Here is a 26,424-nt window from a genome sequence, read left to right as displayed (position 1 = left end):
TCTAATACTATTCATATCATTTATGTCTATTAATTATTAATGTAAACATATCAATGTTGTCTACATATCAGTAATTTCTAAATACAATTTTTAGAGTGTTTCAATAAGTTAATATCTTACAACACAATTGAACTAAAATTAATTAGTATAAACCAAACCAATTAATTTGCTGAATTATATCTGGATTACTGCATGATGAAGATTCAATTACTAAGCCCCGTATTGATAAGTTACCCAGATCATAAAATCAATAAAATAATTAATAACTTTATCATCATCATTTTTATCAATAATATTTAAATCATTTATTATAATTATCATGTTGGCAGTTTATGATTATAAATACCATAAATTTATCATTTTTAACATCATTTCGATTTCGATACGATTTTCATATTGTGGATGACAACGATTGTAACATAAACATTATTCGTAAATATTATATTTGCAAAATGGCGACCTGTAATACGGAAGACAGTGTTGATTTACTTGCTTTTGTTGAGGATGCTGGTGGTGGAGGGACATCTCTATGGGACCCTGGTTTAAGCAGTGATTGGGATCAAGAGAAACCATCAAATCAGTGTATCCTCAGAATTAAACGGTCTGTAGCCATGAACAATTTTCACTTTCGTTTTATCACGTCAGTCTCTGACTCATAATTTTCATGGTTATGTTCACTAAATTCGCGTTATCATTAATTTCATGGTCACATTTTTTTGCATCTCACATAATATTCCTTGGTGAAAAATGTCTAAACGTTAACTTTACCCTTCTGTGTTTCAATTTTTGTCTGGAAAAAAAACAACAACAAAAAAATTAAAACACACACAACTGTTTAATATTCAAAATAATTATGAAATTGGAAGGAGCTAGCCAAAAGTTCTAGCCGTATGTGAGTCACGTACGACTAGCCAGGACACACTGTATAGGCTAGCCGTATGGCACTTTTCAAAAATTATATGGAAGTCGAAAATGCATAAGTGATTTTGTGTCTTTAAATCAAGTCTCCGCATTTGTCCTAGTGTATTCACTTTAATAAAGATGCTCTGCCATTTTGTAAAAAAAAAGTGAATATGAACAAGCGTTGTATAATCTGTCTTGATAAAAGTGTCAAAGTTGCATGTTATAAGTTATAATGTCCTTTCTTTTCATGCTTATGATTTGTTGTTTTATTTGTATGAAAGATGAATTGTTAAATCATTTTGGTTAATTAAGCACATGGATTGAATAAATAATGATTGGATGGGAATAAATAAATAAATAAAAAGAATATAAAAAAACAAAAACGGTGAAAAGCAAAAATAATTTAATAATTTTCAATTACAGTAGATAAATATCGAACATAATTATTTATAACTATAAGCACACTTAATTAAAGCCTACCCAGGGACTGACAATAGAATTTTAGAATGCGTTTCACGGAACATGGAAACTTTCCCTAATGATGGACAAACTTCTATACCGTTGGTAATTGACAAGATAGATATTCGTACTTTCCTACTGTAGCCAACAAGGCGATTAATCTCTAAAAAGTAAACATACGAAGATAATTGCTGTTTTTTGGTTAAAACCCTCGTTTAAAGTCATAAAATAACATATGCATTTTCGATTTCCATATAACTTTGAAAAGTGCCATACGGCTAGCCAATACAGTGTGTCCTTGCTAGTCGTAGGTGACTCACATACGGCTAGAACTTTTGGCTAGCCGTACGGGCCCGTACGGCTAGCCACTTCCAATGAAATTAGCCATACTAGTAGTCTGTTTAAAAAATCATTTATTTTTCCGTTTTAAAGGAATACCCCACCCCGCCTATGATCATTGAGTTACATTGAAAATGGCGGCGGCCAACAAGAACTGCCGTTCATTGATTGTTACAGTTAGTAACTGCAGTGATCTGGTGGGAAAACTGCCAACACCACCACCACTTTAAGGCAGCATTTAACCTATGTCCAAGCCAGTGTAGACTTTCACTATTCTAGAAATTATTAACACACAGGCAAAAGTTTGCATTGCAATGTGCAATGATCTGGTAAATTTTTTAGCTTCACTGTTGTTATTATTGATATATTTGATAATTTCAGTGATATAATGACAATATATAATGAACCACCACCTGGGATGTGTATAGTACCTGACAAGGATGATCTCACCAAGGTATAATTTATGTTAACACCAGAAACTAACCAGTAAGATATAGCATGATAATGGTAAAAGTTAACATGTTACATTTGTAGTTTAGGTCTAGTACAGTGTAACCTCTGCGGACAGGCCCTCAGTAGACCAATTACATCTAAACAACAAAAGTTTCAGTTCTTCCTGCAATAAGATTTAACCTGTTACCGCTCAAAACAACAAACAAAGTCTTAGTCTCTCAAGTTGGCTCTGTAAATTACCTTTTAACAACTGATTAATTTACCTGTGTATTGACCATTTCATGATGTAGGTTCTATATCATGCAGACTTCTTCACTTTAAAAATTCAAATGTTTTGTATACAACTATTCTAGGCATAATTTGTGTGGTTTAATGTTTAAATTGATATCTTTATGTGTCTTCATATTTAGATTCATGCCTTGATAACTGGACCATTTGACACACCATATGAAGGTGGCTATTTCTACTTCATGATACGTTGTCCACCAGATTATCCTATTAGAGCACCTAGGGTCAAGTTACAGACCACAGGGGAAGGAAAGGTCAGATTCAATCCAAACCTTTACAAAAATGGGAAAGTTTGTCTCAGCATTATTGGGTATGATAAATTTTGATTATTTTGTCATATATATATAATAGTTGTTAACAATTTCATAACTATTTAAGGTCTTGGTGCCAAATAGTTATAACTCCTTTTTGACATATGTGGTGAAACTATCTAATAATTTTACATTATATTTACATAGAACTTAAAAAATTCAATCTTAGTTTATTCTGTTATGTTACATTGTACATCAAAATAAGACAGAAATGAAGAAATACAACACATTATATGATACATTGTTATGTTACATGTATATTAGTAGCTCTATTTATAAAGATTTGGTCATATAACCTGCCTGGAATAATGAACACATATTTATACAGAAAACTTTCCTTTTTAGAGAAAAATGTGAGATCTCTTCATAAATTGACAGCAGCTGTGTATATAATTTATAATAACACTATATTAACGTCACAATTATCCAATGAAAAGCAATGTTACAAATGTTCAGTATAATAATCTTTTTTTTACTCCTCCAAATGACTGAAGTGAAATAAATGCCATGTTACAGTAATGTTTTTGTGGTTAAATACTGTATAATTATATTTAGGACATGGTCTGGTCCAGCATGGAGCCCTGCTCAGAGTCTTTCAAGTGTTTTAATATCAATACAATCATTACTTAACGAAAAACCATACCACAATGAACCAGGATTTCAAACTGTAAGTATTCTTTTGTAAAATCTTGCTTTAAAAACAGTGCTAAGTTTAAGAATTTGTTGCCCTGAAATTCATCATCTTACTGTATTTTGACAATTACATGCCTCAATGAATGTGAAATGCTGTGAATTTTATATGAAAGATAAAAACTATTTAAACATATGAGAATTATAAAATAGATAAACATTCTAACATGTATTGCAGTGTACAGTAGATTTTAGGTACATGTATATTTTGTGTCACCTTTGTCTGTGGAAAATTTTAACCTTGGCCATTCTATAAGCTAGAGCTTTCATTCTAAGACATAATAAAAATCAGACCCACAGCTTCATTTTGACACATGAAGATAATATGACCTCAATTGTCAAAACTCATGAAATGTCACCACAATTTTATTATGCATCAGAAAGTAATTGCTTGCCAGCCCCTTCATTTTGATATTTTCTGTATCATAACTTTGTCTTTCATTCAATCTTTAAACTTAGCATAAATGTTCACCATTATGAGGTGATGTTTTACAAACTTATACTTTTGAAAAAAATACTTATGAAAATGTTTGAAAAAATATTTCATTATAAATTATTCAGTGTCTGTTTCAAAACATTACAATAAATACCAAAAATGATATTTTTTTGGATAAAAGTAATCTGTGCTTTATTGTACATCTTTTGTCAACTGTCTTATCATTCTTGTTGTTGTTGTTGTTGTTGTAATCAGGAAAGAAATGCAGGGGACGCAAAACGTTACAATGACATAATACGACATGAAACGTTACGTGTAGCTGTCTGTGATATGCTCGAGGGGAGATGTATGTGTCCTGATGCTCTCAGGTAATTCTCTCATTATTTATTGATAAAAAGGCTATAGGGGCGTCCTTTGCCTAGTAGTTAAGATCGTTGACTTAAAACCACTTGCCTTTCATCACTGTAGGTTCCAGCCGCTCAAGGGCCTTCAGATTATTTCACATGAGGAAGCTATCCACCTAGCTTATGGAAAGTGGGCGGTTCTATTCGGGTGCCTGTTTCTGCCTGAAAAAATGCACAGAGGACCAGTTGAGGTCTTCATCAGTAAAGCTGGAAAGTCACCATATGACCTATACTGTGTTGGTGCAATGTAAAACCCAATAAAAAAATAAAGATAACAGATTATCATTATTAATAGTGAGAAAACATTGTCTTGTTGTGAAAAATTTATAAAGACTAAATAAAGTGAATACTAGTAATTTGAAAATAGGTCATGTGACCTTGCTCTATATTGGAGACATAGGAAAGTTAAAATGGCCACAAGTGGTCAACGGTTTAAAAAGAATTTCAATGTAGGAACTGATTTCCTACATATTGATGTGCCAGTTAATATTTCTTGATTGAATATCACATCTGATACAAGCTACCACAAGGATATCACAACAAGCACTCTATTGAAGTTAGTTGTGGACTTGAGAATACAAGTAACAGATGTGGCAAATTAAGTCCTTTGTGTCTGCTGGGTTACCATTACGGTTAAGGCATCAGAATCTTGGCTACTATTTAACCTTGTGTGATTGTAAGAGGCTACTAAATGGGTTCAAATGATTGCAGTTGTTGCATCTCTTAGCTCCAGCAGGTGAGGTGGTTGTGACCCTTGGTACTGCTGTAAGTTTGTTGTTTCAGCGCCATATGACCTAAATTGTGTTGGTGCGCCGTTGATCCAAACAAAATGTGGCAAATTTAGAAAAATATATACATTCACTCTATTTTCAGTAAGTCACTGATATTCATAAAGCATTGAATTTACTTTAAAAGCAAATGAAGCTCTAGAATTTAGAAAATTGTCTTTTTAAAGAAAGGGCAAACATGTGTTTTATAGTGATATTGGCTTTAGAGAATGTGAGATGTTTTTATCACCTGAAGAAAATAGCAGTGAATATGAAAGGTAGCTAAATGTTAACAAAGAGGTATTTTGACTACCATACAAAATACTAAATCATTATAACTGTACTAAATGGTCAACATGCAAATGATGTAAAATATGGCTCAGCTATGTTGTATATGAAAAATGAATAACATTTTAGAAACTGTATCAAGACATAAGAAATGAAAAGCTTTTGAAAAATAAAGATATTAGCGTTTTTAAGTCTTAATGAGCCTTTAAAGTTGGTATGTGTATAATAGAGTTAGATTACTTTGTTTTACAGAGAGGTGATGGAGAAATCTTTCCCAGATTACTATGATTATTATGAGAGTATATGTAAAAGTAACCTTCATCAACAAGGTGAAACTATGCAGGTATGTATCATTATATAACAGTTTGATTATATTACGATATTTAACATTGTTCAGTACAATACAGAGATATATTTGGATTAGCAGCCTTTATCTTAGGTACTAAGAACATGACTGCTGAAGTGTACAAATACTGTACAGGAAGTATAAGCAACTTTTAAAGCGCATGCATACAAAAACTGGTTCATATTTGTACTTTTATGTGATGAAATAGTCTGTTAATTGGTCGGATACATTTGCAGAATGGATATAAGGATATTGAATGAGTGTAAGTTTAATACTTTATTTATTGAACAAATTGAATAAAATCATGTTATGCAAGCCTGCTGCGAGCATAATATTGTTTTATTCAATGAGTTCAATAAATTTAGTATTAAATCTACATGAATATAATATTCTATCACATTTCTTCAGTAAGAAAGGTTTTCAGATAAAGCAGTCATTTTTTTGACGAGCCAATAGTGTAACAATAACATTAGCACACATTTACATTATGTTTGTATATCTCAAGTGATGGCACGCCAAAATGTTATAACACAAGTTTAATATTGTTTTTAGCTTGATTATTTGCAGAATAATCAAACTAATGCAGTCAGCCATTTGTCGGCGTCCCTGTGGTTAAGTTTTTGCGTGTAAGCTGGTATCTCCATAACTACTGAAGGGAATGGATTGAAACTTCAAACACTTGTACTCTGTGATTATCTAACATGATTGGCACAAGTCCCATAATTCTGATTTGCTTTTTTGCATAATTATGCCCCTTTTTAGCTCAACTATTCGCAGAATAATCGAGCTAATGCAGTCACCCATTTGTCGGCGTCGGCGTCCCTGTGGTTAAGTTTTTGTATGTAAGCTGGTATCTCCATAACTACTGAAGGGAATGGATTGAAACTTCACACACTTGTTCTCTGTGATTATCTAAGATGATTGGCACAAGTCCCATAACTCTGATTTGCTTTTTTTCATAATTATGCCCCTTTTTCGGCTTAGAAATTCTTGGTTAAGTTTTTGTATGTAAGCTTGTATCTCCATAACTACTGAAAGGAATGGATTGATACTTCACACACTTGTTCTCTGTGATTATCTAAGATGATTGGCACAAGTCCCATAACTCTGATTTGCTTTTTTTTATAATTATGCCCCCTTTTCGACTTAGAAATTCTTGGTTAAGTTTTTGTATGTAAGCTGGTATCTCCATAACTACTGAAGGGAATGGATTGAAACTTCACACACTTGTTCTCTGTGATTATCTAAGATGATTGGCACAAGTCCCATAACTCTGATTTCCTTTTTTTCATAATTATGCCCCTTTTTCGACGGTTAAGTTTTTGTATGTAAGCTGTTATCTCCATAACTACTGAAGGGAATTGATTGAAACTTCACACACTTGTTCTCTGTGATTATCTAAGATGATTGGCACAAGTCCCATAACTCTGATTTGCTTTTTTTCATAATTATGCCCCTTTTTCGACTTAGAAATTCTTGGTTAAGTTTTTGTATGTAAGCTGTTATCTCCATAACTACTGAAGGGAATTGATTGAAACTTCACACACTTGTTCTCTGTGATTATCTAAGATGATTGGCACAAGTCCCATAACTCTGATTTGCTTTTTTACATAATTATGCCCCTTTTTCGACTTAGAAATTCTTGGTTAAGTTTTTGCGTGTAAGCTGGTATCTCCATAACTACTGAAGGGAATGGATTGAAACTTCACACACTTGTTCTCTGTGATTATCTAAGATAATTGCCACAAGTGCCATAACTCTGATTTGCTTTTTTACATAATTATGCCCCTTTTTCGACTTAGAAATTCTTGGTTAAGTTTTTGCATGTAAGCTGTTATCTCCATAACTACTGAAGGGAATGGATTGAAACTTCACACACTTGTTCTCTGTGATTATCTAAGATGATTGGCACAAGTCCCATAACTCTGATTTGCTTTTTAACATAATTATGCCCCTTTTTCGACTTAGAAATTCTTGGTTAAGTTTTTGCATGTAAGCTGGTATCTCCATAACTACTGAAGGGAATGGATTGAAACTTCACACACTTGGTCTCTGTGATTATCTAAGATGATTGGTACAAGTCCCATAACTCTGATTTGCTTTTTTTGCATAATTATGCCCCTTTTTCGACTCATGAATTCTTGGTAAAGTTTTTGCATGTAAGCTTGTCTCTCCATAACTACTGAAGGGAATGTATTGAAACTTGAAGAGTTTGTACCTTTTCGGACAATTTTATGTATTCATATAGGTAAGCATTATTATACTCAATGAAACACCCTTGTGACAAATTTTCGAATAGTCGAGCGTTACTGTCCTCCGACAGTTCTTGTTAGCTCACCTGTCACAAAGTGACAGGGTGAGCTTTTGTGATCGCTTTTCGTCCGGCGTCCGTCCGTCCGTCGTCTGTAAACTTTTACTTTAAATGACATCTCCTCATAAACCACTAGGCCAATTTCATCCAAACTTCACAGGAATGTTCCTTTGGTGGTCACCTTTAAAAATTGTTCAAAGAATTTAATTCCATGCAGAACTCTGGTTGCCATGGCAACCGAAAGAAAAAACTTAAAATATCTTCTTTTAAAAAACTCAAAGAGCTAGAGCTTAGATATTTGGCATGAAACATCATCTAGTCAGTGTCTACCAAGTTTGTTCAAATAAAAGCCCTGGGGTCAAAATTGGCCCCGTCCCAGGGGGTCATTGATTTTCCCTATATGCATTTAGTAAAACCTTAAAAAATCTTCATTTAAAAAACCCAAAGAGCTAGAGCTAAGATATTTAGCATGAAACATCCTCTAATGGGTGTCTATCAAGTTTGTTCAAATAAAAGCCCTGGGGTCAAAATTGGCCCCGCCTCAGGGGGTCATTGATTTTCCCTATATGCATTTAGTAAAACCTTAAAAAATCTTCTTTTAAAGAACCTAAAGAGCTAGAGCTTAGATATTTGGCATGAAACATCATCTAGTCAGTGTCTACCAAGTTTGTTCAAATAAAAGCCCTGGGGTCAAAATTGGCCCCGCCCCAGGGGGTCATTGATTTTCCCTATATGCATTTAGTAAAACCTTAAAAAATCTTCATTTAAAAAACCCAAAGAGCTAGAGCTAAGATATTTAGCATGAAACATCCTCTAATGGGTTTCTATCAAGTTTGTTCAAATAAAAGCCCTGGGGTCAAAATTGGCCCCGCCTCAGGGGGTCATTGATTTTCCCTATATGCATATAGTAAAACCTTAAAAAATCTTCTTTTAAAGAACCCAAAGAGCTAGAGCTAAGATATTTAGCATGAAGCATCCTCAAATGGGTGTCTACCAAGTTTGTTCAAATAAAAGCCCTGGGGTCAAAACTGGCCCCGCCCCAGGGGGTCATTGATTTACCCTATAGGCATATAGTAAAACCTTAAAAAATCTTCTTTTAAAATACCCAAAGAGGTAGAGCTTAGATATTTGGCATGAAACATCTTCTAGTCAGTGTCTACCAAGTTTGTTCAAATAAAAGCCCTGGGGTCAAAATTGGCTCCGCCCCAGGGGGTCATTGATTTTCCCAATATGCATATAGTAAAACCTTAAAAATCTTCTTTTAAAAAACCCAAAGAGCTAGAGCTAAGATATTTAGCATGAAACATCCTCTAATGGGTGTCTACCAAGTTTGTTCAAATAAAAGCCCTGGGGTCAAAATTGGCCCCACCCCAGGGGGTCATTGATTTACCCTATATGCATATAGTAAAACCTTAAAAAAATCTTCTTTTAAAAAACCCAAAGAGGTAGAGCTTAGATATTTAGCATGAAACATCCTCTAATAGGTGTCTACCAAGTTTGTTCAAATAAAAGCCCTGGGGTCAAATTTGGCCCCGCCCCAGGGGGGTCATTGATTTACCCTATATGCATATAGTAAAACCTTAAAAAATCTTCTTTTAAAAAACCCAAAGAGGTAGAACTTAAATATTTGGCATGAAACATCTTCTAGTCAGTGTCTACCAAGTTTGTTCAAATAAAAGCCCTGGGGTCAAAATTGGCTCCGTCCCAGGGGGTCATTGATTTTCCCTATATGCATATAGTAAAACCTTAAAAAATATTCTTTTAAAGAACCTAAAGAGCTAGAGCTAAGATATTTAGCATGAGACATCCTCTAATGGGTGTCTACCAAGTTTGTTCAAATAAAAGCCCTGGGGTCAAATTTGGCCCCGCCCCAGGGGGTCATTGATTTACCCTATATGCATATAGTAAAAACTTAAAAAAATCTTCTTTTAAAAAACCCAAAGAGGTAGAGCTAAGCTATTAAGCATGAAACCTCTTCTAGTGGGTGTCTAACAAGTTTGTTCAAATAAAAGCCCTGCGGTCAAAATTGGCCCCGCCCCAGGGGGTCATTGTTTTTCCTTTTATGTATATAGTTAAAACATAAAAAATCTTCTTGTAAACAATCTTAAAAGCTAGAGCTAAGATATTTAGCATGAAACATCTTCTAATGAGTGTCTACCATTTTTGTTAAATTAAGGGCCCTGGGGTTAAAAAATTGGCCCGGCCCCGGGATCATTGATTTTCCTTTTATGTATATAGTAAAAACTGAAAAAATGTTCTGTTAAAAAGACCAAGAGATAGAGTTTAGATATTAAGCATGAATTATCTTCTAGTGAGTGTTTACCAAGTTTGTTCAAATAAAAGCCCTGGGGACAAAATTGGCCCGCACAGAGGGTGTGGGTCATTGTTTTTCACTATATGTGTTTAGTAAAAACTTAAAGATTTTCTTAGAGCTAGAGCTTAGATATTTATCATGAAACATCTTCAAATGGGGATCTACCAAGTTTGTTCAAATAAAAGCCCCTGGGTTAAAATTAGCCCCGCCTCGGGGGCCTATATACAGGTGAGCGATTTCAGGGCCATCATGGCCCTCTTGTTTGACTTAGAAATTCTTGGTTAAATTTTTGCGTGTAAGCAAGTATCTCCATAACTACTGAAGGGAATGGATTGAAACTTCACACATTTGTTCTTTGTGATTATCTTACATGATTTGCACAAGTCCCATAACTCTGATTTGTTTTTTATATAATTATGCCCCTTTTTTGGCTTACAAATTCTAGGTAAAGTTTTTGCTTGTAAGCTGGTAACTCCATTACTACTGAAGAGTTTGTGCCTTTTTTGGATCAATTTTATGCATTCCTAATAATAAAGCAGTGATTAACTTGATAAAACATCTGAAGAACAAGCCTTTTTACCTTTTCGGACAATTTTATGTATTATTATAGGTAAGCATTATTATACTCAATGAAACACCCTTGTCACAACTTTTTTGAGCGTTACTGTCCTCTGACAGTTCTTGTTATTAAATGGGTTTATTACACTTCTCTTGTATTCACCTGATCTTGGTGTAAACTTTAAATTGTGTACACGCTCATGTTTTCACTAAATAGATTTCATGAACAAAATTGTGAAATTTGGCAATAGACATGTATAATGTCTGCCATAATGTTTATACCTGTACAGGGCTGCTTGATAGCTTAAAAATAATGTTATCAGAATGTAAAGGTTATCATTTGTAATATTTCTTCTAATACTATTTATTTATTATTGAAGCAGTTAACTTATACATGTATTTGTGTTACTTGTTATGGATAAACATTTTAAAGATTACAAATAAATGCCTGAAGTTGCTTTTGAAAAGATGGACTGTTATCATTTATAACTCTTGTAAATTGTGTACCACAATTGCAGGACCCTTTTGGTGAAAGACGTGGAACTTTTGACTATGAATCAATTCTTAAAAGACTAGAAAAAATAAAAGCAACGTTAAGTGAGAAACAGACTGTTAGTTCAGAGGAGGAATCGTCTGATACTGACATGGAATCTCCGTCCACCGAAAGATGACAACAACCTCCAGTAATAGGTGTGCTATGTTAATGTGATGTCAAAACCTTTTTATAGCAATTTTTGTTGTTTTTAGCTCACCTGTCACAAAGTGACAGGGTGAGCTTTTGTGATCGCTTTTCGTCCGGGGTCCGTCCGTCCGTAAACTTTTACTTTAAATGACATCTCCTCATAAACCACTTAGCCAATTTCATCCAAACTTCACAGGAATGTTCCTTTGGTGGTCACCTTTAAAAATTGTTCAAAGAATTTAATTCCATGCAGAACTCTGGTTGCCATGGCAACCGAAAGAAAAAACTTTAAATATCTTCTTTTAAAAAACCCAAAGAGCTAGAGCTTAGATATTTGGCATTAAACATCTTCTAGTGAGTGTCTACCAAGTTTGTTCAAATAAAAGCCCTGGGGTCAAAATTGGCCCCGCCCCAGGGGGTCATTGATTTTCCCTATATGTATATAGTAAAAACTTAAAAAATCTTCTTTAAAAGAACTCAAAGAGCTAGAGCTAAGATATTTAGCATTAAACATCTTCTAGTGAGTGTCTACCAAGTTTGTTCAAATAAAAGCCCTGGGGTCAAAATTGGCCCCGCCCCAGGGGGTCATTGATTTTCCCTATATGTATATAGTAAAAACTTAAAAAATCTTCTTTAAAAGAACTCAAAGAGCTAGAGCTAAGATATTTAGCATGAAGCATGTTCTATTGGGTGTCTACCAAGTTTGTTCAAATAAAAGCCCTGGGGTCAAAATTGGCCCCGCCCCAGGGGGTCATTGATTTTCCCTATATGTATATAGTAAAAACTTAAAAAATCTTCTTTAAAAGAACTCAAAGAGCTAGAGCTAAGATATTTAGCATGAAACATGTTCTATTAGGTGTCTACCAAGTTTGTTCAAATAAAAGCCCTGGGGTCAAAATTGGCCCCGCCCCAGGGGGTCATTGATTTTCCCTATATGCATATAAGTAAACTTAAAAAAGTTTCTTTTAAAAAACCCAAAGAGCTAGAGCTAAGATATTTATCATTAAACATGTTCTAATGGGTGTCTACCAAGTTTGTTCAAATTAAAGCCCTAGGGTCAAAATTGGCCCCGCCCCAGGGGGTCATTGATTTTCCCTATATGCATATAGTAAAAACTTAAAAATTCTTATGTTAAAGAATCCAAAGAGCTAGAGCTAAGAATTTTAGCATGAAACATCTTCTAATGAGTGTCTTCCAAGTTTGTTCAAATAAAAGCCCTAGGGTCAAAATTGGCCCGCCCCAGGGGGTCATTGATTTTCACTATATGCATAGAGTAAAAACTTAAAAAATCTTCTTTTTAAGAACTCAAAGAGCTAAAGCTAAGATATTTAGCATGAAACATGTTCTAATGGGTGTCTACCAAGTTTGTTCAAATAAAAGCCCTAGGTTCAAAATTGCCCCCGCCCTAGGGGGTCATTGATTTTCCTTATATGTGTATAGCAAAAACTTAAAAATCTTCTTTGAAAAAACCCAAAGAGCTAGAGCTAAGATATTTAGCATGAAACATGTTCTAATGGGTGTCTACCAAGTTTGTTCAAATAAAAGCCCTGGGGTCAAAATTGGCCCTGCCCCGGGGGTCATTGATTTTCCTTATATGTATATAGCAAAAACTTAAAAATCTTTCTTGAAAAAACCCAAATAGCTAGAGTTTAGATATTAAGCATGAAACATCTTCTAGCAAGTGTCTACAAAGTTTGTTCAAATTAAAGCCCTGGGGTCAAAACTGGCCCGCCCCTGGGTGTCATTGTTTTTTAAACTATATGTGTATAGTAAACTTAAAAAAATCTTCTTTTAAAAAACCCAATGAGCTAGAGCTTAGATGTTTAGCATGAAACATCTTCTTATGGGTGTCTACCAAGTTTGTTCAAATAAAAGCCCTTGGGTTAAAATTTGCCCTGTTGGGGGGGGGGGGAATAATTATTTTTCATGTGTGTAGTTAAAAACTTAACATCATGAAACATCTTCTAATGGGTGTCTTCCAAGTTTGTTAAAATAAAAGCCCTGGGGTTTAAACTGGCCCCACTCCAGGGGGCCTATATACAGGTGAGTGACCTCAGGGCCATCATGGCCCTCTTGTTTCTTGTTGTTATGATAAATTAAACAGTTGTTGTTATTGTATAAAGATAGTTACAGGATTCTTAATGACAATATTGTGCTTTAAAGCCACCTTCAGCTTTTATTATTTTTATTTTTTTTTTTTGGAAAAACAACTCTGTGTTGTTTCAATTGAAGTATTTCAGTAATTTTTTCTTAGAAAAAAAGCATCATATCACTGTCAAGGTCTTTTTCAAATAAGCGTCCCGAAAGTTTTGTATAAAGCATCAGTGACGTTTGTTTTTAAAAACAGAAATGAGGAAAATGAATGTTCCGCTTCACTAAAGTAAAGTGTGGACTGGTGGTTTAGAGGTATCGGGAGTTTCCTTATTGTTTAAGAATTCTATCATTGGAAAATATCATTTTGCACCTTAATTCTTTTGATTTGACAATTATATGAAATAATTTATCTAAAAATAAAAATTAATCTTTAGAAAAAGATGAAGGTTGATTAAATTATGAAATTCCTAGGAGGGTTTTATAGTATGCAAGATGTTTTGAAAAGTGCACAGAAAAATGTACAAAGACTTGTTGTTTAAAGTTTCTTTTTCTTTTTTAGAAATAAAATCATTACATACTTCAAAGGGCAGGACAAACTTCCTTGCCTTGTGAAGTTGACAATATCCTTACTTTGATATATTAACTACTTTCTGTGAAAGCAGCACACCTCCAGATTCATACTATTGTCATAAGTTTGACATATTGATCTAGGGGTTGTTGGTTCCATCCTAGTGCAAGGGGAAATTTCTCTGTGATAATCCTGGACATTTAGTCTAAAGGTCATTTGTCTCTCACCGCTAGAAATTATTTTGGATAAGGTGTCAGTCAGCAGACTTCTTATATATAGGAATATAATTTAACTGACCATAAGAATGTGATAAGATACAAATAACCTTACATAAATTACATTAAACATGTCAAACTGTGAAAAAATAACTGTACATTGTCATTGACTGGATGGATGTATGATGATAAAAACAGAATACTCAAGTCATATTTATGCAAATACATGTAGTATAATAATGTATCGAGTTCATTTTTAGCTCAACTATTCAATAAGAATAAGTAGAGCTATTGTAGTCACCCGAGCGTCGGCGTCGGCGTAACCACTTATGTTAAAGTTTTTGTAAAAGTTCAAATATTTTCAAAGTCCATTGACATATGGCTTTGAAACTTTGCACACTTGTTCACCATCATGACCCCAACCTGTAGACAGGAAGAGGTAACTCTATCAAGCATTTTGACAGAATTATGCCCCTTTTTCAACTTAGAATTTACGTTAAAGTTTTTGTAATACCTTGAATATTTTCAAAGTCCATTGACATATGGCTTTGAAACTTTGCACACTTGTTCACCATCATGACCCCAACCTGTAAACAGGAGGAGGTAACTGTATCAAGCATTTTGACAGAATTATGCCCCTTTTTCGACTTAGAATTTACGTTAAAGTTTTTGTAATAGTTCAAATATTTCCAAAGTCCATTGACATATGGCTTTGAAACTTTGCACACTTATTCTTCATCATGACCCCAACCTGTAGACAGGAGGAGTTGCATTTTCCTTGTCCGGAGCATAACTTGAAAACTAATGGTTGGAATTCAATATAACTACATACATTTATTGTAATGTATTTATTATATTTAGTTGTCATGAAATTTTAATGATTGAAAGGGATGAGGCCACTAAATTCAGGTCAGACTCATCTATATAAATTCCACACTGTAACATATATACTTAGCTGTACCTAAATTAAAACTTAAATGATCACCTGAGGTATTTCTCCGCCATTAAAGCTGAGAAGTTGCTCTCTAATTGTGACAGTGTTGGTGTAAGTTACAAATAAAATAATCTCAAACTACCCCAACTCGGCCACAGTAAATAAGATTTGCAATTGTCAACTAAAAAGATTTTGTAAGAAGTAAACTTTTCTGTACAATTTATGTATATACATGTATATTTTTCAAAAAATGTGTAAATGTTTGACTTTTGGCTGGACCATATTGTCATTACGACTGATTTTTACTGATATTTTATTTGAATTCTTGTTGACTCTTATATTTCAATAAAAAGAGGTTACTTTGTGTTGTGCTTTCTTTATTGTAATGTAGTTTTTAAAATTATTTTTGAGCGTTTTTTTAGCTCACCTTTCACAAAGTGACATGGTGAGCTTTTGTGATCTCTTTTCGTCCGGCATTCCGCAGGCCTTAAACTTTTACTTTAAACGACATCTCCTCATAAACCGCTACTGGGCAGGAACCAGTTTCCAGACAATACCAGTTTCCGGACAAGTATTATAACGGCTTAATTTTGGCTTTATCGATGACGATCGGTATTATATGTCATGAAGATGCTTGTTTTGATTGTTTGAGAAAATAATCTTCCTTCCAAGTTGATACATCATTAAAATTTCGTGAGGATATCTTACCTGTGTTTTAAAAACAGCCTTATATCCCTTTGGGGCATGTAATTTGTTTGGCGCATGCGCAATATTTTGTTTAATTGGGATATAATTTGGGGTAGCAATTAATGTACAATGTACTTCATTCGAAGTTCATTGGGTGTAATTCCCCAGAGCTAAATCTGTAATGTATCGGAAAACGGTGTTAAGCTAGGTTAACTCCACTTTCGCACTTCGTTGCTGCCGTACACACAAAAATATCCGTTTCACTTTTAAGTCAGTCCGAGACCCATCACGTGATCTTTATTTTTCCTATCATAAACATTTTTCAGTAAATCAGCTTAATTATATAAGAAAGCTAATATGTGAGAAGAATTTTTTTGTTATATTAGAATAATTATCAGTTAAAAACAGATATGAATAGCAGCTTAATATATGTCCGGAAACTGGTTCTGCAAGAGTGAACAATTTACACTTTTGATGACCTAATTTAACCCTTCAGTTTGTACATTGCTTACGTCACCAGGCAATATTAATTGTGTTATCGGACGTAGTTAGAGCTCAGGTTTTGGTATGTTAGTTTTATTAATGCATGTTTATTATTAAAAAACAGACAATTAAAAAAACTCAAATTCTGTCCGGAAGGTTCCTGCCCAATAAGCCAATTTCATCCAAACTTCACAGGTATGTTCCTTTGGTAGTCAACTTCAAAAATTGTTCAAAGAATTTAATTCCAAGCAAAACTGGTTGCCATGGCAACCTTAAGAAAAAACTTTAAATATCTTCTTTTAGAAAACGAACGAGCTAGAACTTAAACAATTGGCATGAAACATCATCTAGTCAGTGTCTACCAAGTTTGTTCAAATAAATGCCCTGGGGTCAAAATTGGCCCTGCCCCGGGGGGTCATTGATTATTCTTATTTGTATATAGTAAAAACTTTAAAAAAAATTATTTTAAAAAACTGTAAGAGCTAACAAACTAACCGTGCTTCTTAAAAATAATCATAAATAAAACCATGTAGATGATTCATCAGTTTCATTTATCTATTTTCACTTCAAAAAATTGATGAATTGATGTTTGCAGCACACTATACCCTTATGACAAAACCCTTAAGTTCAATAATTGAAATATGAACTTTACTTTTAATTGACCTTGACTGTAAAGGTCAAATTATTAAAATTTGCTTGAATTGTTATTATTTATTTATAGATCATTCCATTCTTGGACAATACCATCATGATAATACCATCATGTTGAATTATTCTGATATGACATGAATCTTTAAAGGAACTCCACTGAGGTTTATAAGGCTAAAAATATAAAACTTAAATTTTTCAAATAGTTCAACATGAGCACTTAAAACAGAAACATAAATAAGATATAAATAAGAAATATGCAAGAAATACATTGAAAATCGTATGTTTGTGCTATTCACAGTCCGATTTGAGTGAAAAGCGTTTAAACGCTTTTCAATTTTGAGTCATTTTTCACTATTATAATAATTATTCTGGAAAAACGGAGCGAGCAAATGATCTGAAATTTTGCAAATAAGTTATTAGTATAGATCTTCATCAAATGGAGTAATAATCTCAAAAAATTATTTCCAGTCCCTTCATGTCAAAAAACCTCAGGGGAGTTCCTTTAATTGACCTTGACTGTCAAGCTCATATTCAGATTTGCTTAAATTGTCATAACCTTGTTATTTATTAACAGATTGATTCTTTCTTGGACAAAAGAACACATATGACAGTACGGACATGTTGAATTATATTAATATGACCTGGACCTTTGATTGACCCTTGACTGTCAAGCTGATTTGTTTGACTGTAGAAATAAGAGAAAGTCATGTGGGCCCTGCTAGGCAGTGGCTTGTGTTATAATGTAGGACTTCATGAATCTACAAGTCAAATATTTCTATGTCTACAAAATCAAAGTTTGAGCACTTGCAAGTTTAAGCTTTCCATTTGTAAATCATATATTTCAGTACGGAAATTTTCATGATTTATATAAAGAAAATTTTGACACATAATCTGTACAAGAATTCAGTGAGTATTTCACCTTGTTAATATTTTCACACAGGGTAAATAATGCTTTTACAGTCCTTTTAGTATTATTCCGTTTTTGACAGGCAAGTTTATTATTATCTTTCAAGACAGACAAGAATATAGTTAGCTGAGTTTTTGTTGTTGTTTTTTTTAAACATTTTGAAAAACAAATATCTAAGATTTCATGCATTATCTATGTATTTTATTTTTTGAAACACCAATATATTTCATGTAAATATTTAAATATTTTATGCAAAAGTGTTGTGTTTTATTACTATGGATTCTGGCACTAAAGGGAGGCTTTTACTGCTGTTGGTTTTTTTTCTCGGACACTATATCTGCTTTCCTATATCTTTAAAACCTTTTTGATTTCAGTTTAATTTGATTAAAAAAAAGTTTGTCCTGTCAAGTTTTCCTGTCTTTATGTGATACATCAGTTACTTTTGCCCTTCACTGCTTTGTGATCAAATTGTAGTAGAGACATCTGATAGTTCCTTTTTTCTTCAAAGGTATTATCTTGTAGTTTTAAGCCTTCATCATTACAAGCAAAAATATAACATGTCAAAGAATAGTATTTTTAACCTTTTGTGTTTTTGTTTTTATGTTTTTTTTTAGGCTTATAGCTCATTCAATCATGTTGATGAATAATTAAAAACTAATAATCTTTTTTATTCATAAAGAAATTTATTCAATGTTTAGTTTTGTAGAAGCAGCATCATGTACTTTCTGAAATAGTTTAGGTTTTCTGCTAGTTTTAGTCTTTCATTTTATAGCATAATACTTAAAATAGCCTTGTTTTGTTTTTTGTATCACTTGCCCTGCAGGAATTGAAAGTGATCAGCCTTTGCCTCAAGTATAGAGCCAGGCCAGCTTTAGTGTGACCAGGCTATATACAGTTGATTACTTAATTTTGGTATGTTTAAATAAAAAAAAAACAACCTTTGAGTGGACTGTTCTAAATTCAAATCTGGCCAAATCAATAACATTAGTTTAGCACATAATCACATTAGGGGTTATAGTGGCAACTATCATTATTTATATATAGTACTTTGTGAAATGCTTTAGATTTTTTATTAATGCACTACATTGAAATAAAACAAATAGTCTTGCTTTTTTGTAGCAACAAATAGCTCTGTGAAAATGTTTCAGTTTTGTTTTTCGAAGTAGATAATATGATGTTTGCAGCTTTGTAACTTGTTTGTATACTGTATAATGAACACATTCATCATAACCCGTGTGTAAATAGAACTTAATTCAGCATAGTATATTCTCCCCATGTGTCATAAAATCATTCAAGCATATTTATAATTATTGTGTATGTTATTTGTTAGCTTAACTTCTAGGAACTGCCAAGTGCAATAGAGGGACCATAGTTAAGGCCCAAGTGAAGTAAATATATAAATAAAATTATGTGGGTTTTTTTAAATGTAGGAGATTGTTGATTTGTTTTGTTGTTTTATATATATGTGTGTTGCTATGATGTACATGTATATTGTATATTAATCATGAGATGAGTTTGTTCTGTTATCTGTTTATCTTACTTTGTATATAATTTACCTGTTTTGTATAAGTTGCTTTTTGTAGCACACACAGTACAATAAAATTGCTAAATAAAGTCACTTAGATTTTATTATTTAGAAATACATTCTAATCTTATCTACATTATTACTGCTTCAAAATTGTTTAACTTCACATTTTTTATGCGCCTTGTCTGGGAATAGCTGTTAAAACAAATATATTAGGAGCAATTTAATAGATTAAAGCAAGTGAAAACAAAACTATCGTGGATCATTATTCTAACTGGGAACTTACATAAGTTTTCTAGGGAGGTGCTTTGTCCTTTTTGTTGGAAGTTGTGACATTTTTTTTTATAAATCTGAGTGAGTAATTTGCTTTTGCTGTTTATTTATTTTTATTATTGATCCAAGATAGATCTTCACTTATTATTACGGCCTAAAAAATGCCTCTGTGGATTTTTAGTATTTACTCCATGGACGGATCCTATTCCCAGTTTTCAAGACTGTTTAGATCTTTTTGGAGGGTTTGGGCATCTTTGATTGATTCAAGCCAAATGTAGATTACTACAAAACATGCACCCTTCTAAATTTACATTTATTAATTTATTTATTAATTATAACGCCAATAAGATTGCATACCTATATTCTTTGTTCTTTCTCTTTCCTTGTTAGAAAATACTTTCAATGTTTACAGATGAAATTTAACAGAACTATAAAGAGACACAAACATCTTGAATGAATGAATAAAGACAGTACACAACACCTTCAAAACAAGTACACAACACCTTCCAAACATTGAAAATTTTATTATAAAGCTTGAATTCTATATAGGATAACTTGATCAATCATTAAAACGTTTTGCCTAAGATTAAAACCAGTCAGTTTAAACAAAGTCAAATTTCAGAGAAACACCCTTTTTAGGATAACTGTAAGAATAATTGCCACTGCAAATAATAGAAATCCAGTACTACCAACGTGTTATTGTCATCATATAAACACAGCATATTTATAAAATATGATTTATCAAAAAATGTTATCTATTTCTTCTTCTTGAACTCGAAAGGATTAACGCGTACTATAGTTCTGAACTGATTTGGTTGAGATTGTTGATTTCTTTGGGAGACCTGAACGGGTTGTGGAGCAGCCGGATATGGCACGTGACTTACAGATATCTGCATCATGTCGGCGTAACCTACCGAACCTGAAATATAGTAAAAGTATTACATTAATTCAACATCAACACTCGTTTTAACAAGATATGTAAAGAATTGATGTGTTGGATTACAATTCGAATATTTGAAGTTTTCAGTATAAGAGAATTTAAGTTAAAAGAGCAACACCTTTAGACATATTTAGGCAGACAAGTTCTTACGACTTTATTAATTACTTTCGAGTTCGCTTCCTGAAACTAACTTGTACTTTTGTCATGAGAAGAAACATGGTCGACAACCTAGTTGGCTCGAACTCATGAACCCTGTTTTGAGAGGCAGACACCTAAACCTTATGTGTAACATATGCAAATATTTTTTTATTTAAAACGCAAACAGTTTTACTTCTTCGTATTACTACTGAGAGGAGTATATTAGTAACTATCAACATACGTGGATCGCTCCATTTTGTTTTTCTGTCTCCCTTAGCGTACATTATGGTGGGGTATTTGGCGACATTCTCATATCCACATACACATCGATCTCGGCCTGGTTTAGGTTTATCTATAACCTGTATCCAGCCTTCGTCGTTAAAACAGTCACCTCGATGTCGGGAACTGACGGTCCAGTGACGGGCATCGTCATCCCTGTAATTGTAAATCATGTAAAAATTCATCAGTTAGTTTTTCTCTAATGTATCAAAATTGGTTTGTTTGTTTGTTTATTTATTTTAGTAATGGAAATTATATTTTGTCCGAAGAGACCTTTCCAAGTTTCAGTCGAATTTATTCATTTATACCAACCTGTCCGTTCAATCATGTTCGCACTGTATGTTTCAACGTAAGTGTTTTTGTAATTAAGGTTGTTACCACACTTAAGTGAAATTTTATATATGTATAAAATTATGCTTCTAAAATAATTTTTAACCATCGAAGAATATGTCAAATATGTACTGCAAATATTTGTTCACATTATAATAAATCATTAAAATATATATACATTCATTTCTTATTGAAAAATTTGACTTAGACTTTATAGAAAACAAATTTCTAAATACCTCCCTTTATTTACATGAAATGTTAAATTCGGTAATCATATTATAAATAATGCTTTCTGTAACTTACAAAATTTATAAATCTTCATTATATTTATGATATAAAAGCATAAAAATAGATTTACATGATCTTTAGTCGTCATTTACTCTATTAAATATGTCGAGCAATTTTAGTTTCATCAATGCTGACTAACGCACACGAACCTATGCTTACTTTATACCAGCATCATGTTTTCATAAGCGAAAACTACGTACGTACGTATTTTGAATATGTACCTAAATTATTTATAGAACAAATACCATTACAAGTAAGGTAACGTTACCATTATGTGTCTTGTACATTCCCCTGTCCGTAATATGTCGTGACATTGAGATGACCTTGTCAAGCTTTTAGTACTTCATTTACAAGACATGTATGATATGGCATATCATTAATAAGATTCATTGTTGTTCGTGTCAACAACACATAGTACTTTTTAAAATTTTTTTGGAAAACTTTCCCCAAAAAAAAAGTCCATTGAGGGCTGGAAAAACAACGATATAATTTAATTTTTTGAAACATTTACGACTTTTATAAAAAAACAAACCTGACAGGGGGGGAAAATTCCTTTATTAAATCCCATGTTCCCTGAGGGAAAAAATTTTTAGGTTAAAGCTTTTATATATACAAAAAAGGTACTTTTTAATTTGTAAATTTTGCTTGAATGAATTGTCTAGAACAGTACTTTTTAAAACAAAAGTTAAACCCATTTGGGTAAAAAAACAATATTTTCCAAATCAAAATTTTTATAAAAACCCCTGACAAAATAAGTGATTTTTAAAGATATTTCAAAATAATACCCCTATTCTTAGATTTTTCTATAAAAACCCAAATATTCTTGGGATATTTCTTTGAAAAAACCAAATATTTTTAGATTTTTTCTATAAAAAACCCCTATTCAAATCATGAGTTAAATAAACCCTGTCTAATCTAGTGAGTGTAAGATATTTTCTATAATACCCCTGTCTAATCACGTGAATTTATGATATTTCTATACTGTCCCTGTCTAATCACGCGAGTTTAAGATATTTCTATAATACCCCTGTCTAATCACGTGAGTGTAAGAATATTTCTATAATAACCCTGTCTAATCACGCGAGTTTAAGATATTTCTATAATACCCCTGTCTAATCACGTGAGTTGTAAAGAATATTTCTATAATAACCCTGTCTAATCACGTGAGTGTAAGATATTTCTATAATGACTCTGTCTAATCACGCGAGTTTAAGAATATTTCTATAATAACCATGTCTAATCACGTGAGTGTAAGATATTTCTATACTGCCCCTGTGTAATCACGCGAGTTTAAGAATATTTCTATTAATACCCCTGTCTAATCACGCGAGTTTAAGAATATTTCTATAATAACCCTGTCTAATCACGTGAGTGTAAGATATTTTTATAATGACTCTGTCTAAATACGCGAGTTTAAGAATATTTCTATAATAACCATGTCTAATCACGTGAGTGTAAGATATTTCTATACTGCCCCTGTCTAATCACGCGAGTTTAAGAATATTTCTTTAATACCCCTGTCTAATCACGCGAGTTTAAGATATTTCTATAATACCCCCTGTCTTATCACGCGAGTTTAAGATATTTCTATAATGACCCTGTCTAATCACGTGAATTTAAGAATATTTCTATAATACCCCTGTCTAATCACGCGAGTTTAAGATATTTCTATAATGACCCTGTCTAATCACGTGAGTGTAAGATATTTCTATAATGACTCTGTCTAATCACGCGAGTTTAAGAATATTTCTATAATAACCCTGTCTAATCACGTGAATTTATGATATTTTCTATAATGACCCTGTCTAATCACGCGAGTTTAAGATATTTCTATAATGACCCTGTCTAATCACGTGAGTGTAAGATATTTCTATAATTGACTCTGTCTAATCACGCCGCGAGTTTAAGAATATTTCTATAATAACCCTGTCTAATCACGTGGGGTTAAGATATTTCAAAATCATCCCTGTCTAATGCGTGAGTTTTTTAAGGTAATGATAGTAAATACGAAACACTACAATTTACCCGTTTCAAACTAAAGTCATCTCCTGGGAAAGGTGAACCATCTACTGGTATATCAACATAGGTTGTCTTACGAAGATTTCTGGGGTTGAAGAAACTTGTCATATTTTGCATGAAGCCTTTTCAAACTCGAAACTCAGTACTTCGTCCACCATCGTCAATATAGTTCTATACGAACCTGTAATGAAATTTTTATTGTTACTTCATTGAACACAGATCACAGAGTTTGGAAGACGGCGTGATTTACTACAATATCATACGAAATATTACATTTTTAACTTTTATCGTGCCAAAGTATGGCATCAATGTAGTTAAATATAGCCCACTGTGTTAAAAGTTTAATTGTATTGTATAATTTCGTACTTTATCACGATTATAAATAAAGTCGCCACCGAAAACTCTTATGCGATTCACAAACAAAAAATCAGTTTATTGTCAACTACAAAGAATGTAGTAATTATTCCTTTTCAACAGAATTGATTGACTCTTTTACGTGCAAGTGTAAAGTAAAAATACATGGGATATCTGTTTCATCTGAAAGACTTTTGTTATTTTTTAGTTGAAATCTCGGAAAATCTCGGGGGATCAAACTCACGCCCCCCCCCCCCCCTGGATTTGTAGTTCCGACAGTTTCGCCATCGACCATCGCTGTTTAGAAAACAGCCGGACTATTAATACACTTGAGGAATCAGTTTGAAGTACTCTATGAATGCGGTAATCTTAGTCTGTTTTCATATATATCATTCCATTAGAAAAGCGGCAAATATAAAGAAGCACTAATCAAGGCTTATACTATGGTTTGATAAGGTACGGATTTTTTTTTTTAATTTCCTGTTTTACCTTCTGTATGTTATTGTGATGCCACTGGTCTAATTTCCAGCTACGGAACTGGGAATCGTCCTCATCACCAAACCTTGCCGATTTTTCCTGACTGAGGTAGTCATCGTGAGAATCCCAGTCATCACCTTGGTAAATTCTGTATACAGATTCCCAGTCATCTTCGTTAATAGCTAGGAAAAAAGAAATTAAAACTTTTTTGTTTAGGGAATTTAAAAAAATTTTTTATTTCTTTAAAATTGGGGAAATTCAGAAAAATTGGCGAAATAAAATGCATATTTACTGATTTCAATTTATACAAAAAATTTCACTGTAGTGAAATATATTTTCCGTATTTTCACTTGTGTTTTGTCGGACTACTTTCTTTTAAATTCAGCAAGTACACGAAATTAAAGAGGAAGTCTTTCGAATCTTAAGGTAAAAGATAAAAAGAGAAAAGATATATAATAGACAAAATACAGGTTTTTTCGAACTAAAGTTGTTTGAAAATGATCATATTTCATACCACTCGAAGAACTTGAATATCCTTTCTTTTATTATAGCTACATCTATCGTCCGTGGATAATACATACGTATATACGTATATAGGTTAGCGCAATTTAAAAAATGCCATTGAATTTAAGTAATGATGTCACCCTAAAGCATGTAACAGTGTGTTTACAATCCTTTCAAATTAAAAAATACAGCCATCAGTTTCTTTCTTTTCCTTCTAGTTGTATTATTTTAAATTTTTGTTGATTAAATATGTATTGAAACTCTTTTTCACACGTCACACATGGAAAAAAGAACTAGTGTAAAATTAACTTTAAATTAATAAACACGCATGGACCCTCAAGTCAAAGTTAAAAATACATGTATGCTATTTTTTAAAAATAAATAGAGTTGAACTATATTTCAAACTGTATAACCCATTGTTCTTATTTAACGAGAAGTTTATTAAAAACTTTTCGTATTTGTGATAACAAAAAAAAAAAAAAACAACAAAAAACATCAACAACAAAAAACAAAACAAAAAAAACTTACCATCAGAGGCAATAGCTTGCTGGTACTAAATAATAATCCAGCTTTATAGAGTGTATCACTACGCCGAGAAAAATAGTTTCTAATAATAAACTTAAACATTTTCTTCTAGTTTAATTTTATTTTCCGAAAGAATGGTCAAGTCTGTATCCGCATGATAACAGAGAGAGAATGCTACGATGACAATGAAACATAGTTAGGAAACTAGTGACTTTTATACCTGATTAAATAAATGTCACCGTAAAATAAAAGAAAACAAGGACGTCATTATCAGAGATAAAAAAACAACGCTAAATTGTTTATATTTTTTCTTCGCTCCATAAATTTCTTCTGACATGTTTTGGTCCACTAATAAACCTTTTTTTCACACCTTGAAGCATGATGCGACAAACCGAATCGGGGTTTAGTCATTTTCCGGGGCACATTCAGAAAAAATATCATAATATGAAGAAATGAGTCTTGATTAATTGTCGCCCGTTCAGGGAATAGGTAAAAAATTACGCATTTCTTATAACACTGTCATAATGATGCATCGCGAACCTTTTATCAACGTTGTTCCACTATTACACTGCATTAAGGCAGCTTTCAACACTCCGCCCACCTACCTGTTAATTTTTAAGTGTACACTGTTGTTTTCATAACATGATCTAGGGAAGTGCATCACAAAAAAGGGCTTAATTAATT

At 32.8% G+C, this 26,424-nt stretch overlaps 1 protein-coding gene across 1 annotated transcript; it reads left to right on the top strand.

The window, feature by feature from the left end:
- Nucleotides 1-427: 427 nt before the first annotated feature.
- On the top strand, nt 428-15,724 carry LOC132718371 (ubiquitin-conjugating enzyme E2 Z-like). Its single transcript, XM_060702064.1, has 7 exons — nt 428-601; nt 2,083-2,155; nt 2,565-2,752; nt 3,309-3,420; nt 4,135-4,247; nt 5,591-5,681; nt 11,386-15,724. Exons 1-7 carry the CDS (start codon nt 453-455, stop codon nt 11,536-11,538), a joined length of 879 nt encoding a protein of 292 aa, XP_060558047.1. The 5' UTR covers nt 428-452; the 3' UTR covers nt 11,539-15,724.
- The last annotated feature ends 10,700 nt before the right edge of the window (nt 15,725-26,424 follow it).

The sequence above is a fragment of the Ruditapes philippinarum genome, unplaced genomic scaffold, assembly GCF_026571515.1.
Source record: "Ruditapes philippinarum isolate M1 unplaced genomic scaffold, ASM2657151v2 ctg3253_1_1_1_1, whole genome shotgun sequence".
Classification (NCBI taxonomy): Eukaryota; Metazoa; Mollusca; class Bivalvia; order Venerida; family Veneridae; genus Ruditapes; species Ruditapes philippinarum.
Note: the sequence above shows the minus strand (reverse complement) of the source record. Positions and strands in the feature narration are given on the sequence as shown.

What these genes read in the sequence shown, in the direction of transcription:
- LOC132718371 (XM_060702064.1), top strand. Translation starts at nt 453, where the DNA reads ATGGCGACCTGTAATACGGAAGACAGTGTTGATTTACTTGCTTTTGTT. An exon ending in GTTTGTCTCAGCATTATTGG is followed by an intron (nt 2,753 to 3,308) that starts GTATGATAAATT and finishes AATTATATTTAG; the next exon opens with GACATGGTCTGGTCCAGCAT. An exon ending in AACAAGGTGAAACTATGCAG is followed by an intron (nt 5,682 to 11,385) that starts GTATGTATCATT and finishes CCACAATTGCAG; the next exon opens with GACCCTTTTGGTGAAAGACG.